Below are 16,298 nucleotides of genomic sequence, written 5' to 3'. Positions count from 1 at the left end.
GGCCTGGTACACCTAGAATCGCTCAACTAGAGGAAGAACAACAGACATGTGTCTTACCTCCCAAAGCCCTTTCTGAGTGTGTATAACACAGCAAGTGGCATTATGGCTACTCCCAAAAAATGGCCCCAGGGACTTTCCTACATGAAATAGTAACAATAACAAATAAGTGTGGAAGGAAGAAGAAAGTAAAAGTGCAACTTTACATGATTTTCTTTCTTCCTATGCCATTTCAGCAGAACATGTCAAGGTTGAATCTGTACAGGCTCCAGAAAAAACACTGGAGGAAACAAAGTATCTAGCTCCTAACTCTCAGGTACCCAATTGTGTCATCTCGATTTTCTCTTCCACTGGCCTCAGATCAAAAACACAGAGTAGGGGATACATGACATCCTGAAAAAGTCTTTTCTAGTCCAGACACAATATTACATTTTTCATTTTTGTTGTTTGGAATTCCACACTCACTGCCTCTTTACAGACGTAAATTTTTTTAAGCAAATACTTGTATAGCCATGCTGTGTCCCAGACATGTGGAGGTAAGCCATCTGGGACCATAAGGAAGCATGAGAAAACACAGCCAAGCAGAAAACAGAAAGAACTAGTGCCCCCGATAACTTTGTGAAGCAGAGCCATGGACTCTTTCTTTGGATGCTTATGAGAGAAGGAAATAAAATTTCAGGTATTTAAGCAACAGTTTTCTAGGGCTTTTCTATTACTCACAGACAAACTAAAATTGAACGTGATACAGAATCTATGGTATAAGCGTGGGACTCTATTAATCGTTTTATATCCTGAGCATTTAACTACCACCAGACTCATTAAATATGTAATGAATAAACAAATGAATGTGAGAAATAAGATTGGATGTTATGGACTGTCGTGCCTTTCACAAAATATAGGTTGACCTTAAATCCCCTATAAAACAAACAAACCCTGTATACAGACAAGTTGGTCTGGAAACTTCTCAGTAGTTTATGAGATGACATTACAGAAACAAGAGGATCCATTCATGCTACACTATGTACTATAGTGATTTCACATGTGATTAGTCAAGAGAAATCTTGCAGTTTCCCTAGGAAACTAATCAGAGGGGAAAAAAATTTATTTGATGAAGTTGATTGAGACGCACGTAGCAGGTTGTGTAGCAAGACAGATCGCTCTTCAAACCTGATTTTGTCGATACAATCATGACCAATCATTCAGCCTATCTACACTGCCTTTATTCATCTACTACGAATAGATGAAGTTCTTTAAGCTTTAGGATTCTCATAAGGATCAGTAAGATAATATACAGAAGTTAACAGTGCCAGGGATTGTCACATTGAGGGATTCAGTAACTAGAATATCATTTCCAGAGAAGGGAGTCATTGGAGACAAGTTATACCCTAAGCATCATCATCAATATCACCAGGCATTATGTGCATGATGAAGGAAGAACTCTATGATCTGCCAATGCCAAGCTACATACTCTTCCCTTAAAAAAAGTACAAAAAGTAAAAAGTTGATATAAGCAGGAAGCTGATATGCACATGACTTGAACCTCACTAGAGATGACCTTGGGATCTTGTATTTTACTGACACACTCTTCTGGGTTTGCAGGAAACCATGGCATTTAAAACCATCATGGAGGCCCCCGTTTGTCTAATAGAAAACCAGAACGAACAGCTGATGGTGAATCCAAACGCACTGAAGATTCTCGACAAGATTTCTCAGCCTGTGTTGGTGGTGGCCATTGTAGGCCTATATCGTACAGGCAAATCTTACCTAATGAACCGCCTGGCAGGACAGAGCCATGGTGAGTGCTGTCCTGGGTAGGGGCCGTTATCTTGGAACCAGTGAAAATGCAGGCTGATCACACCTCCTTGACGGTCATCTTAAGGAATACCCCTACTCCTCCCAATAAAGTCAACTTCTAGTATTTATACGATTTGCAACCCTAACTCTGTAGGTCCACAAAACCTCACTCTTTTCTCCAGTAATAAAGAAGAGTTCTCCCAACCTTATCAAAAGATCCACCCCACTGGTCCCATGGGTCCCATCAGCCTCTCCTGCTCAGGAACTCAGCTCGGACAATTATTCCATCTTTTTCTTGCATCATATTTCTAAAACTATAGGGTCATTCCAAGTAGTATACACACATATTTTATTATGTCCTATTTACAAAAATGACAGAAAGGAGGAAATATCCCACATTTCAATGGAGCTCTCATTCTTTTTTTTTTTTTTTGCTCCATTTCATAGCAAAACTTTGTGAAATTATACCCTCTTCTCTTTTATCTCCTATTTATCTTTTCAAGCACATGAACTATAACTCACACAGAAGACTACATAAAACACAAATGTACAATAAAATTAATGAATATAGAGTGAACATTTGTGGAATCACTGCCAGGTCAAGAAATAAAGCTTTACCAACACCTAAAAGCCCAAATTATACCTGCTTACAACCTCACTAGAGCTCATCAGTATTTTGATTTTTATGTATTGTTTTTTTTTTTTTTTTTACTTTTTAGAAATGGTTTTACAATCTCTGTATGCATTTATTTATTTTTTTAATTTAGTTTGCCCTTGCTTTTAAATTTTATAATAACGGAATTATATTGTATGTGTTCTTTTGTGTATTGCTTGTGTCCCTCATTAAGAAATCTACATGATTTACCCACTTTATCATGTATGTCCATCATTTATTTCTTTTCACTACTTTATAGCATGCTATTCTTTGAAAATACCAAAATATGCCCATTTATGGTTGATGACCATTTGCGCTTTATATATTTTTTAACTTTTATGAAGAAAGCTGGCATGAATTTTCTTATACTTATAATCTTTTTTTTTTTATTATCTTTACACATGTACACAGCTTCCCTTGTGTAATATACCTGATATACCCAGAATCAAAATTGCCAGATTACAAGTTCGTGTGTCTTTAGCCTTTCTAAATAATACCAAACAACTTTTCAAATTTTATCTGTAATTTGTACACTGGAGACTGTATGTCATATGCCTCATTATAAATAAGTTTGACCACCTTTTCATATATTAATTTGCATTTGGATTTCTCATTTTATGGGGTTTTTTATTTGGTTTAATTTCTTTTGTTCTTATTGATGTTTCAGAGAATCCTTTCATGGTCCTGTTTGTCCTTTTGGTCTATGCAGACCATGAAGTCATTTTTTCAAAAGTCTTACTTCCTGTTACAAGACCACCAGCAGTCAAAGCTCTTGTCCACTAGACTCTCAGGATCCCATCAGTCCAACTCTCTTTCTTACGCTCTTTATCATTCTCTAGTCCTATCTCCATTTCCTTTATTTCTTCCTCCTCTCTTTTTACTTCCCAATTTCCCACTGATTTCTAAATAAAACATCTTCTATCTTTTCTTTAGAGTAATTTTTGATCACTAATCCAGTGAAAAGCACTTTCCTTGCCTACCCCAAATAAACTTATAGGAATTTTATTTCTTGATGTATCAGAGTTTAGAACCATGAAAGACAGATAACAGTGAGGGGGTTTCAACAACATCCTTTTTATTTCCTGCTCAAGATAAGATCAAGTAATAATCAGGTAATTTCCCAGGGCTCTTCTCAGGAATTCTCTGATCTCAAAATGTTTTAAACACCTTAAATGTGACTTTTCCATCCCTTCCATATTCTCGTAAGAATACAAAGAAAGAGATCCATTCTAAATCAATGTCCATGAACAGGACCAGGTCACTACTTCTATCACCATGGTGGTGACTTATACCTCTGATAATGGAGGATGATAACCTCTAATTATACCTTGTCCTTTCTCACTGGGGGCACTGGAGTTGGTCTTACTCTATATTAATCAGCAAGGAATCAAAGATTATCACAAAATAGAAGAGTAGAAACCAATTCACGCATTTATAGTCTCCCCTTGGAGGAAACACAGGATTTGGAATTTAATAATGTGAGTCATGCTGAATCGTGCTCCCCTAGGTATTTCATCACATCCATTTCTAGTCTCAGTTGAAGGAAGCATTGCATATGGCACATGCTCAAAATCTTGGACTGCTGGACAGGACATATCATCAGGATTCTGAACATGGCCCTCAAATCCTCTTCACTGTGTGTTTAAGCCTTTGGAGATCAAAGCCAGCAAGAAGTCTCACAGGCTTTTGCTGCTTTTCCTTCTATTATACCCCCATCCTAAGACAATAAACCAAAAAAAAAAAAAAAATCAATAATAATAATAACAAAAAACAAAGAAAACCATTGATGTTGATTTAATTTCAACAATGGCAACACTATGCATCACAGAACTCATTATTCTCTCTATGAGGAGAAAGGGAAAGATGAACATACAGAGGGAAAAGGGGGGAGAAAATCCAGCCAAGGCTAATGTATTTGTCCTGGTCTGGGCAGGACACAAATAACCCACTCAAGAGGTCATTAAAGAACGTTTAATGGCGGGACTATTTACAAGGAAACAGGTAGGGCAAAGAAAGGCAATGAAAGATAGGGAAATACACAGAAAGTGGCTAAGTGAAAAGAGCTGTGACCCGAGGTAGAGAAACAGAGCTACTGGGAGATTGTGGTCCAGTAGGAGCTGGGGTAGGGGGGACATGTGACTGACTTCTAGTTGCCTGCTAGTACCCCCCAGTGACTGAAGTCTACCGGAAGTTGGAACACAAAGAAGCTCTGGTAATATAGGCCATAAAAGTCAAAATTCTGGGGCACAGGTCAGTATGTAGAACAGCAGAGTGAATCTGACAAAGGGAAAGGGGAGGTGAAAAAAGACAACTGGTAAGTCAAAATCTTCACTGCCATGCTGGAAATTATAAGTATTTCTTGCTAAGATATGAAGCCATGGAATGCCCATTACCTCCTCCCTCTTTTTTTAGCTTTCTCATTCATTTGCTTGCCAAGATTCATCAAATCTCTTTCATTTCCTTTTTACTATTAAACCTTGATTGGCCACTCCTATTCTGTCAGACTGTTACCCTGTAGACAAGGTGAGTGTGACCCACAAAGACCCAGGCTGAGTCAGAGAGTCTTTCTTAGCGCAGGCTTTACCATTAACTAGTTGTGGTAACCAGTGACAGTTTCTGTGTTTCACTTGCATCATCCAGAAAATGAATGAGTTGGACTAAATGATGGTTTCAGTACTTCCCAGTTCTAAAATGCTAGAAACCTCCTAAATACTCCAGGATCTCAATGACTAATTACTTTTGAATGCCATTACCACATCGATTATCCTGAATATTTTATCTGACTTTATTATTATTCATCTTTAACACTTAATTGATTTCAGTTGTTTAACAAATCAAGACTCTTAAACTACTTGCATAAGGGCCCAAATTATAGATTCCTCAACTATGTTTCAGGGTTCTGTTCTCACTACTCTGCTACTGAAAGCCTGTTTCAGCAGAACTGGACTAGAGAGACCACTCACTGCAGTTCTTCCCATTTTAGTGTCTTCTCTTTTTAAGAGGTTTTCTCTTAATTTGGAACCCAAATAACGAAAGAGATAGATAGACAGTTAGATAAGGAAAGAGAGAGAGAGATAGCTTCCATCCCGTCCACTTCAACTCATGGATACTTTATGTACAATAGAACAAAATGTTGCCTGGTCCTGCCTCATCCTCACAATCATCAGCATGTTCCTATTTTTGCAGTTATTGCACCAATCAGTCTCACTGAGGGTATCCTTCACCCTTTCGACACTCTACTTCACCAGGCATGATGTCTTCCTTAAGCAATTGATTTCTCCTGATGTCACATCCTAAGCAAGCAAGTTGGACAATGTTCTGTTGTCATCCATAATATTTTTATTTGCTAATTTTCAGAAATAGATTACCAGGCCTTTCTTTCTATTCTGTCTTAGTCTGGAAGCTCCACTGAAACCTGTCCACCATGAATGACCCAGCTGGTATTTGAAATATCAGTGGCATAACTCCTAGCATCATAGCAACAAGAAGTCACCCCAGCACCACAAATGGACAGGCAGGTGGTAGAAATAAGGAAAAGGAAGTGCTATATATAGATGAACAGGAAACGTAGAGCTCTCCTGTCAGCTGTCTCTCTGATTCTACTTATAAATTTCGTGCTCTTTTTTTCCTCTTGAGTGTCAGATAAAAATACGTACATTAATAGAGATTATGTTAATTCTGTAATGTGACAATAGTTTGAGCCTTTAAGAAAATGAAATGAATAGGGGACTCAAAGTGTTTCTTGAGAAAGTCCCTGATATGTATAATGGTTTGATGACTATCCTTGTTGAAATGGAAGCAACCCCTCTCCATGCCAGGCAATTGCAGTCCTTCAAGTTTAATTAATGTAGTCCTGAGCAGCCTGGACTACCTGCTGTCACCATATGTTGTTTTCTTCCCTTACAATGCAGGCTTCCAAGTGGGCCCCACAGTGGAGTCTGTAACGAAAGGCATCTGGATGTTGTGTATACCTCACCCCTCCAAGCCCAATCACACCCTGGTCCTTCTGGATATTGAAGGGCTGGGCAACGTGAAAAAGGTAAAGTAGAGAATCATGTAAAAATCTTCTTTGCACTTGATTATCTACTTACTTTTTAATTTCACCATCTTAATTCACTTTTGTGACATATTTCTGAAACTGAAAATCAAAATCATAGATGTTGTCGTTAGGGGCCATCAAGTTGATTTTTGACTCTTGGTGACCCCATTTGACAGAGTATAACTGCCCATAGGGTTTTCTAGGCTGTAATTTTTATGGCAGCAGATCACCAGATGTTTCTCCCGTGGAGACACTGGGTGAATTTGAACCACCAACCTTGTGGTTAGCAGGCAAGTGTTTAACCATTGCACCATCAGAGCTCCAGCCAAATTATAGATAATGAAGTTAAATTCCGTTTACTTGAATATATTTCGTCGGCATGCTCAAACATTTTGGTATATTAGGAATAGATCTTATTTTTAACACAAAGGTGAATAATGCAGTTTAACAGATTCTTATTGAGCAGCTGAATTCCAGGGCTCTGTGCTAAGTGCTACAGACACAGCACTGAAAAAGGTAAAGGCCTAGGATTTATTTGGGACACAACAGGTGCACAGTGTGATCAGCACAAGGTGCCATGGATGCACAAAAGCAGGAACCTAGCTCAGTAGAACAGGTTAGAGAAAGCTTCCAGGAGGAAACGGTATTTAAATTGCAACCCAAGCAGTCAACAGGAGCTGTGTATTAAAGCGTGAAGACAATGGGGTTGGAAGTAGGAGACATGCAAATAAGGTATCAATGAAGCAATTTACTTAAACCACCTTTGGAAAAGGCATTGGCCATTTTGAATCAGACAGTCATATGGTCTACTACACCAAGAATGACAACTTGAAGAGGAATGCAGTTACATTCATCTTCAAAAAGAACACTTCAGCCGGGGGGCCAAGACGGCGGACTAGGTAGACGCTACCTCAGATCCCTCTTGCAACAAAGACTCGGAAAAACAAGTGAATCGATCACATACATAACAATCTACGAACCCTGAACAACAAACACAGATTTACAGATAGAAAATGAACAAATACGGGGAAGCAGCGACTGATATCGGAGCCTGGAGCCAGCGCCCCAGTCAGGGGATTTTCTGGAAAAACAAGTTTCCCAGTGATGGCTCGGAGACAGCAGTCGATATTAAAACCACATAAAGAAGCAGACCATGACAGCTTCTCCAACCCCCAAAACAAAAGAATCAAAATCTTTCCCAAATGAAGATACAATCCTGGAATTATCAGATACAGAATATAAAAAACTAATTTACAAAATGCTTCAAGACATCAGAAACGAAATAAGGCGAATCACAGAGAAAGCCAAGGAACACACTGATAAAACTGTTGAAGAACTCAAAAAGATTATTCAAGAACATAGTGGAAAAATTAATAAGTTCAAGAATCCATAGAGAGACAGCATTCAGAAATCCAAAAGATTAACAGTAAAATTACAGAATTAGACAATGCAATAGGAAGTCAGAGGAGCAGACTCGAGCAATTAGAATGCAGACTGGGAAATCTGGAGGACCAGGGAATTAACACCAACATAGCTGAAAAAAAATCAGATAAAAGAATTAAAAAAAATGAAGAAACCCTAAGAATCATGTGGGACTCTATCAAGAAGAATAACTTGTGTGTGATTGGAGTCCCAGGACAGGGAGGGAGGACAGAAAACACAGAGAGAATAGATGAAGATCTGCTGACAGAAAACTTCCCTGACATCATGAAAGACGAAAGGATATCTATCCAAGATGCTCATCGAACCCCATTTAAGACTGATCCAAAAAGAAAAACACCAAGACATATTATCATCAAACTTGCCAAAACCAAAGATAAAAAGAAAATTTTAAAAGCAGCCAGGAATAAAAGAAAGGTCTCCTTCAAGGGAGAATCAATAAGAATAAGTTCAGACTACTCAGCAGAAACCATGCAGGCAAGAAGGGAATGGGATGAAATATACAGAACACTGAAGGAGAAAAAGTGCCAGCCAAGGATCATATATCCAGCAAAACTCTCTCTCAAATATGAAGGCGAAATTAAGATATTTACAGATAAACACAAGCTTAGAGAATTTGCAAAAACCAAACCAAAGCTACAAGAAATACTAAAGGAAATTGTTTGGTCAGAAAACCAATAATATCCGATACCAGCACAACACAAGGTCACAGAACAGAACATCCTGACATCAACTCAAATAGGGAAATCACAAAAACAAATTAAGATTAATTAAAAAAAAAAAAAGCTCAAAATAGGAATCATTGAAGTCAATATGTAAAAGATCACAATAATAAAAAAGAGGGACTAAATACAGGTGGCATAGAACTGCCATATGGAGAGGGATGAAAGGCGATATAGGACAACACAAGTTAGGTTTTTACTTAGAAAAATAGGGGTAAATATTAAGGTAACCACAAAGAGGTATAACAACTCTATAACTCAAAATAAAAACCAAGAAAAACGTAACGACTCAGCAAACATAAAGTCAAATACTATGAAAATGAGGATCTCACAATTTACAAAGAAAAACATCTCAGCACAAAACAGTAAGTGGAAAAATGAAATTGTCAACAACACACATAAAAAGGCATCAAAATGACAACACTAAACACTTACTTATCTATAATTATGCTGAATGTAAATGGACTAAATGCACCAATAAAGAGACAGAGAGTCTCAGACTGGATAAAGAAACACAATCCGTCTATATGCTGCCTACAAGAGACACACCTTAGACTTAGAGACACAAACTAAAACTCAAAGGATGGAAAAAAATATGTCAAGCAAACAATAAGCAAAAAAGAAGAGGAGTAGCAATATTAATTTCTGACAAAATAGACTTCAGACTTAAATCCACCACAAAGGATAAAGAAGGACACTACATAATGATAAAAGGGTCAATTGATCAGGAAGATATAACCATATTAAATATTTATGCACCCAATGACAGGGCTGCAAGATACATAAAGCAAATTTTAACAGAACTGAAAAGTGAGATAGACACCTCCACAATTATAGTAGGAGACTTCAACACACCACTTTCGGAGGATGACAGGACATCCAGTAAGAAGCTCAATAGAGACACGGAAGACCTAATTACAAGAATCAACCAACTTGACCTCAATGACTTATAGAGAACTCTCCACCCAACTGCTGCAAAGTGTACTTTTTTTTCTAGCGCACATGGAACATTCTCTAGAATAGACCACATATTAGGTCATAAAATGAACCTTTGCAGAATCCAAAACATTGAAATATTACAAAGCATCTTCTCAGACCACAAAGCAATAAAACTAGAAATCAATAACAGAAAAACTAGGGAAAAGAAATCAAATACATGGAAACTGAACAATACCCTCCTGAAAAAAGACTGGGTTATAGAAGACATCAAGGAGGGAATAAGGAAATTCTCAGAAAGCAACGAGAATGAAAATACTTCCTATCAAAACCTCTGGGACACAGCAAAAGCAGTGCTCAGAGGCCAATTTATATCAATAAATGCTCACATACAAAAAGAAGAAAGAGCCAAAATCAGAGAACTGTCCCTACAACTTGAACAAATAGAAAGTGAGGAACAAAAGAATCCATCAGGCACCAGAAGAAAACAAATAATAAAAATTAGAGCTGAACTAAATGAATTAGAGAACAGAAAAACAATTGAAAGAATTAACAAAGCCAAAAGCTGGTTCTCTGAAAAAATTAACAAAACTGATAAACTATTGGCTAGACTGACTAAAGAAATACAGAAAAGGAAACAAATAACCCAAATAAGAAACGAGAAGGATCACATCACAACAGACCCAACTGAAATTAAAAGAATCATATCAGATTATTACAAAAAATTGTACTCTAACAAATTTGAAAACCTAGAAGAAATGGATGAATTCCTGGAAAAACACTACCTACCTAAGCTAACACATTCAGAAGTAGAACAACTAAATAGACCCATAACAAAAAAAGAGATTGAAACGGTAATCAAAAAACTCCCAACAAAAAAAAGTCCTGGCCTGGACGGCTTCACCGTAGAGTGCTACCAAACTTTCAGGGAAGAGTTAACACCACTACTATTAAAGGTATTTCAAAGCATAGAAAATGACGGAATACTACCCCACTCATTCTATGAAGCCACCATCTCCCTGATACCAAAACCAGGTAAAGACATTACAAAAAAAGAAAATTACAGACCTATATCCCTCATGAACATAGATGCAAAAATCCTCAACAAAATTCTAGCCAATAGAATTCAACAACATATCAAAAAAATAATTCACCACGATCAAGTGGGATTTATACCAGGTATGCAAGGCTGGTTTAATATCAGAAAAACCATTAATGTAATCCACCACATAAATAAAACAAAAGACAAAAACCACAGGATCTTAACAATTGATGCAGAAAAGGCATTTGACAAAGTCCAACACCCTTTTAGGATAAAAACTCTCACCAAAATAGGAATTGAAGGAAAATTCCTCAACATAATAAAGGGCATCTATACAAAGCCAACAGCCAACATCAGTCTAAATGGAGAGAACCTGAAAGCATTTCCCTTGAGAACGGGAACCAGACAAGGATGCCCTTTATCACCACTCTTATTCAACATCGTGCTAGAAGTCCTAGCCAGAGCAATTAGGCTAGACAAAGAAATAAAGGGCATCCGGATTGGCAAGAAGGAAGTAAAATTCTCTCTATTTGCAGATGACATGATCTTATACACAGAAAACCCTAAGGATTCCTCCAGAAAACTACTGAAACTAATAGAAGAGTTTGGCAGAGTCTCAGGTTATAAGATAAACATACAAAAATCACTTGGATTCCTCTACATCAACAAAAAGAACATCAAAGAAGAATTAACCAAATCAATACCATTCACAGTAGCCCCCAAGAAGATAAAATACTTAGGAATAAATCTTACCAAGGATGTAAAAGATCTATACAAAGAAAACTACAAAGCTCTACTACAAGAAATTAAAAAGGACATACTTAAGTGGAAAAACATACCCTGCTCATGGATAGGAAGACTTAACATAGTAAAAATGTCTATTCTACCAAAAGCCATCTATGCATACAATGCACTTCCAATCCAAATTCCAATGTCATTTTTTAAGGTGATAGAGAAACAAATCACCAACTTCATATGGAAGGGAAAGAAGCCTCGGATAAGCAAAGCATTACTGAAAAAGAGGAAGAAAGTGGGGGGCCTCACTCTACCTGATTTCAGAACCTATTATACAGCCACAGTAGTCAAAACAGCCTGGTATTGGTACAAAAACAGGCACATAGACCAGTGGAACAGAATTGAGAACCCAGATATAAATCCATCCACATATGAGCAGCTGATATTTGACAAAGGCCCAGTGTCAGTTAATTGGGGAAAAGATAGTCTTTTTAACAAATGGTGCTGGCATAACTGGATATCCATTTGCAAAAAAATGAAACAGGACCCATACCTCACACCATGCACAAAAACTAACTCCAAGTGGATCAAAGACCTAAACATAAAGACTAAAACGATAAAAATCATGGAAGAAAAAATAGGATCTACCCTAGGAGCCCTAATACAGGGCATAAACAGAATACAAAACATTACCAAAAATGATGAAGAGAAACCAGATAACTGGGAGCTCCTAAAAATCAAACACCTATGCTCATCTAAAGACTTCACCAAAAGAGTAAAAAGACCACCTACAGACTGGGAAAGAATTTTCAGATATGACATCTCCGACAAGCACCTGATCTCTAAAATCTATATGATTCTGTCAAAACTCAACCACAAAAAGACAAACAACCCAATCAAGAAGTGGGCAAAGGATATGAACACGCACTTCACTAAAGAAGATATTCAGGCAGCTAACAGATATGTGAGAAAATGCTCTCGATCATTAGCCATTAGAGAAATGCAAATTAAAACCACAATGAGATTCCATCTCACTCCAACAAGGCTGGCATTAATCCAAAAAACACAAAATGATAAATGTTGGAGAGGCTGTGGAGAGATTGGAACTCTTCTACACTGCTGGTGGGAATGTAAAATGGTACAACCACTTTGGAAATCTATCTGGCGTTATCTTAAACAGTTAGAAATAGAACTACCATACAACCCAGAAATCCCACTCCTCCGAATATACCCTAAAGAAACAAGAGCCTTGACACAAACAGATATATGCACACCCATGTTTATTGAAGCTCTGTTTACAATAGCAAAAAGCTGGAAGCAACCCAGGTGTCCATCAACGGATGAATGCGTAAATAAATTGTGGTATATTCACACAATGGAATACTACGCATCGATAAAGAACAGTGACGAATCTGTGAAACATTTCATAACATGGAGGAACCTGGAAGGCATTATGCTGAGTGAAATCAGTCAGAGGCAAAAGGACAAATATTGTATAAGACCACTATTATAAGATCTTAAGAAAGAGTATAAACTGAGAAGAACACATACTTTTGTGGTTACGAGGGGGAGAGGGAGGGAGGGTGGGAGAGGGTTTTTTACTGATTAATTAGTAGATAAGAACTGCTTTAGGTGAGGGGAAGGACAACACTCAATACATGGAAGATCAGCTCAATTGGACTGGACCAAAAGCAAAGAAGTTTCCGGGATAAAATGAATGCTTCAAAGGTCAGCGGAGCAAGGGCAGGGGTTTGGGGACCATGGTTTGAGGGGACTTCTAAGTCAATTGGCAAAATAATTCCATTATGAAAACATTCTGCATCCCACTTTGAAATGTGGCGTCTGGGGTCTTAAATGCTAACAAGCGGCCATCTAAGATGCATCAATTGGTCTCAACCCACCTGGAGCAAAGGAAAATGAAGAACACCAAGGTCACACAGCAACTAAGAGCCCAAGAGACAGAAAGGGCCACACGAACCAGAGACCTATATCATCCTGAGACCAGAAAAACTAGTTGGTGCCCGGCCACAATCGATGACTGCCCTGACAGGGAGCACAACAGAGAACCCCTGAGGGAGCAGGAGATCAGTGGGATGCAGACCCCAAATTCTCATAAAAAGACCAGACTTAATGGTCTGACTGAGACTAGAGGAATCCCGGCGGTCATGGTCCCCAAACCTTCTGTTGGCCCAGGACAGGAACCATCCCCAAAGACAACTCATCAGACATGAAAGGGACTGGACAGTGGGTGGGAGAGAGATTCTGATAAAGAGTGAGCTAATTATATCAGGTAGACATTTGAGACTGTGTTGGCACCTCCTGTCTGGAGGGGGGATGGGAGGATAGAGAGAGTTGGAAGCTGGCAAAATTATCACGAAAGGAGAGACTGGAAGGGTTGACTCATTAGGGGGAGAGCAAGTGGGAGTAAGGAGTAAGATGTATATAAACTTATATGTGACAGACTGACTGGATTTGTAAACGTTCACTTGAAGCTCAATAAAAGTTAAAAAAAAAAAAAATTTTCAAGATCTAGCCTGAAGTACAATGCTTTCAGTGATAGGGTAATATTCATACACCTACAAGGAAGACCAGTTAATACAACTATTATTCAAATTTATGCACTAACCACTAAGGCCAAAGATGAAGAAATTGAAGACTTTTACCAGCTTCTGCAGTCTGAAATTGATCGAACATGCAATTAGGATGCATTGATAATTACTGGTGATTGGAATGTGAAAGATGGAAACAAAGAAGGATCGGTAGTTGGAAAATATGGCCTTGATGATAGAAATGATGCCAGAGATCGCATGATAGAATTTTGCAAGACCAATGACTCCTTCACCGCAAATACCTTTTTTCACCAACATAAACGGCCACTATACACATGGACCTCACCAGATGGAATACACAAGAATCAAATTGACTACATCTGTGGAAAGAGACAATGGAAAAGCTCAATATCATCAATCAGAACAAGACCAGGGGCCGACTGTGGAACAGACTGTCAATTGATCATATGCAAGTTCAAGATGAAACTGAAGAAAATTAGAACAAGTCCACGAGAACCAAAGTACAAACTTGAGCATATCCCACCTGAATTTAGAGACCATCAAAAGAATAGATTTGATGCATTGAACATTAATGACTGAAGATCAGACGAGTCGTGGAATGACACCAAGGACATCATACATGAAGAAAGCAAGAGGTCATTAAAAAGACAGGAAAGAAAGAAAAGACCAAAATGGATGTCAGAAGCGACTCTGAAATTTGTTCTTGAATGTCGAGCAACTAAAGTAAGAGGAAGAAATGAAGAAGTAAAAGAACTGGACAGAAAATTCAAAGGGCAGTGTGAGAAGACAAAGTAAAGTATTAAAATGACACGTGCAAAGAGTTGGAGATAGAAAACCAAAAGGCAAGAACACGCTCGGTGTTTCTCAAGCTGAAAGAACTGACAAAAAAAATTCAAGCCTCAAGTTGCAATAGTGAAGGATTCTGTGGGGAAAATATTAAACGATGCAGGAAGCATCAAAGAAGATGGAAGGAATAGAGAGTCATTACACCAAAAACAACTGGTCGACAGTAAACCATTTCAAGAGGTAGCATATGATCAGGAACTGATGTGGTGTTAAGGAAGAAGTCCAAGGAGACAGAATAGAAAGAAAGGCCTGGTAATCTACTTCTGAAAATTAGCAAATAAAAATATTATGGATGACAACAGAACATTGTCCAACTTGCTTGCTGAAGGCACTGGCAAAAATCAAGACTCCAGGAATTGACAGAATATCAATTGAGATGTTGCAACAAACGGATGCAGAACTGCGAGTGCTCACTCATCTATGCCAAGAAATTTGGAAGACAACTACCTGGCCAACTGACTGGGAGAGATCCATATTTATGCCTAGTCCCAAGAAAGGTGATCCAATCAAATATGGAAATTATTGAACAATATAATACATATCACACACAAACAAAATTTTGCTGAAGATTATTCGAAAGCAGCTACAGCAGTATATCAACAGGGAACTGCCAGAAATTCAGGTTGGATTCAGAAGAGAGCATTGAACCAGAGATATCACTGCTGATGTCATATGGATCCCGGCTGAAAGCAGAGAATACCAGAAGAATGCTTTCTTGTGTTCTATTGACTATGCAAAGCCATTCGACTGTGTGGGTCAAAAAAAATTATGGATAACATTGAGAAGAATGGGAATTCTGGAAGACTTAATTGTGCTCATTAGGAACCTGTACATAGATCAACAGGCAGTTGTTCAGACAGAAAAAGGGGATACTGCATGGTTTAAAGTCAGGAAAGATGTGCATCAGGGTTGCATCCTTTCACCACACTTATTCAATTTGTATGAGAGCAAATAATCTGAGAAGCTGGACTACATGAAGAAGAATGGGGCATCAGGATTGGAGGAAGACTTAATAGCAATTTGCATTATGCGGATGACACAATCTTGTTTGCTGAAAGGGAAGAGGACTTGAAGCACTTACTAATGAAGGTCAAAGACCACAGCCTTCAGTATGGATTACACCTCAACACAGAGAAAAAAAAAAAATCCTCACAACTGGACCAATGAACAACATTATGATAAACTGAGAAAAGATTGAATTTGACAATGATTTCATTTTCCTTGAACCCGCGGTCAACAGCCATGGAAGCAGCAGTCAAGAAATCAAAAGATGCATTGCAACGGACAAATCTTTTGCAAAGGGCCTCTTTAAAGGGTTGAAGAGCAAAGATGTCATCTTGAAGACTAAGGTGCTCCTGACCCAAGCCATAGTATTTTCAATCGTATCATATGCATGCTAAAGCTGGACAACGAATAAGTAAGACCAAAGAAAAATTGGCGCCTTTGAATTGTAATGTTGGCAAAGAATGTTGAATAGACCACGGACTGCCGAAAGAATGAACAAATCCCTCTTGGAAGAAGT

At 38.1% G+C, this 16,298-nt stretch overlaps 1 protein-coding gene across 1 annotated transcript in view; it reads left to right on the top strand.

Moving 5' to 3' along the window:
* The first annotated feature begins 295 nt into the window (after nt 1–295).
* Nucleotides 296–16,298, top strand: part of LOC100663607 (guanylate-binding protein 4-like) — a 36,210-nt gene continuing 20,207 nt past the window's right edge. Inside the window, exons 1-3 of the mRNA XM_023549397.2 lie at nt 296–313; nt 1,597–1,792; nt 6,358–6,485. Coding sequence (XP_023405165.2) covers nt 1,603–1,792; nt 6,358–6,485 — 318 coding nt within the window. The 5' untranslated portion in view covers nt 296–313; nt 1,597–1,602. The remainder of the gene's footprint in view (nt 314–1,596; nt 1,793–6,357; nt 6,486–16,298) is intronic.

The sequence above is a fragment of the Loxodonta africana genome, chromosome 3 (genome assembly GCF_030014295.1).
Source record: "Loxodonta africana isolate mLoxAfr1 chromosome 3, mLoxAfr1.hap2, whole genome shotgun sequence".
NCBI classification, from domain to species: Eukaryota; Metazoa; Chordata; class Mammalia; order Proboscidea; family Elephantidae; genus Loxodonta; species Loxodonta africana.
Note: the sequence above shows the minus strand (reverse complement) of the source record. Positions and strands in the feature narration are given on the sequence as shown.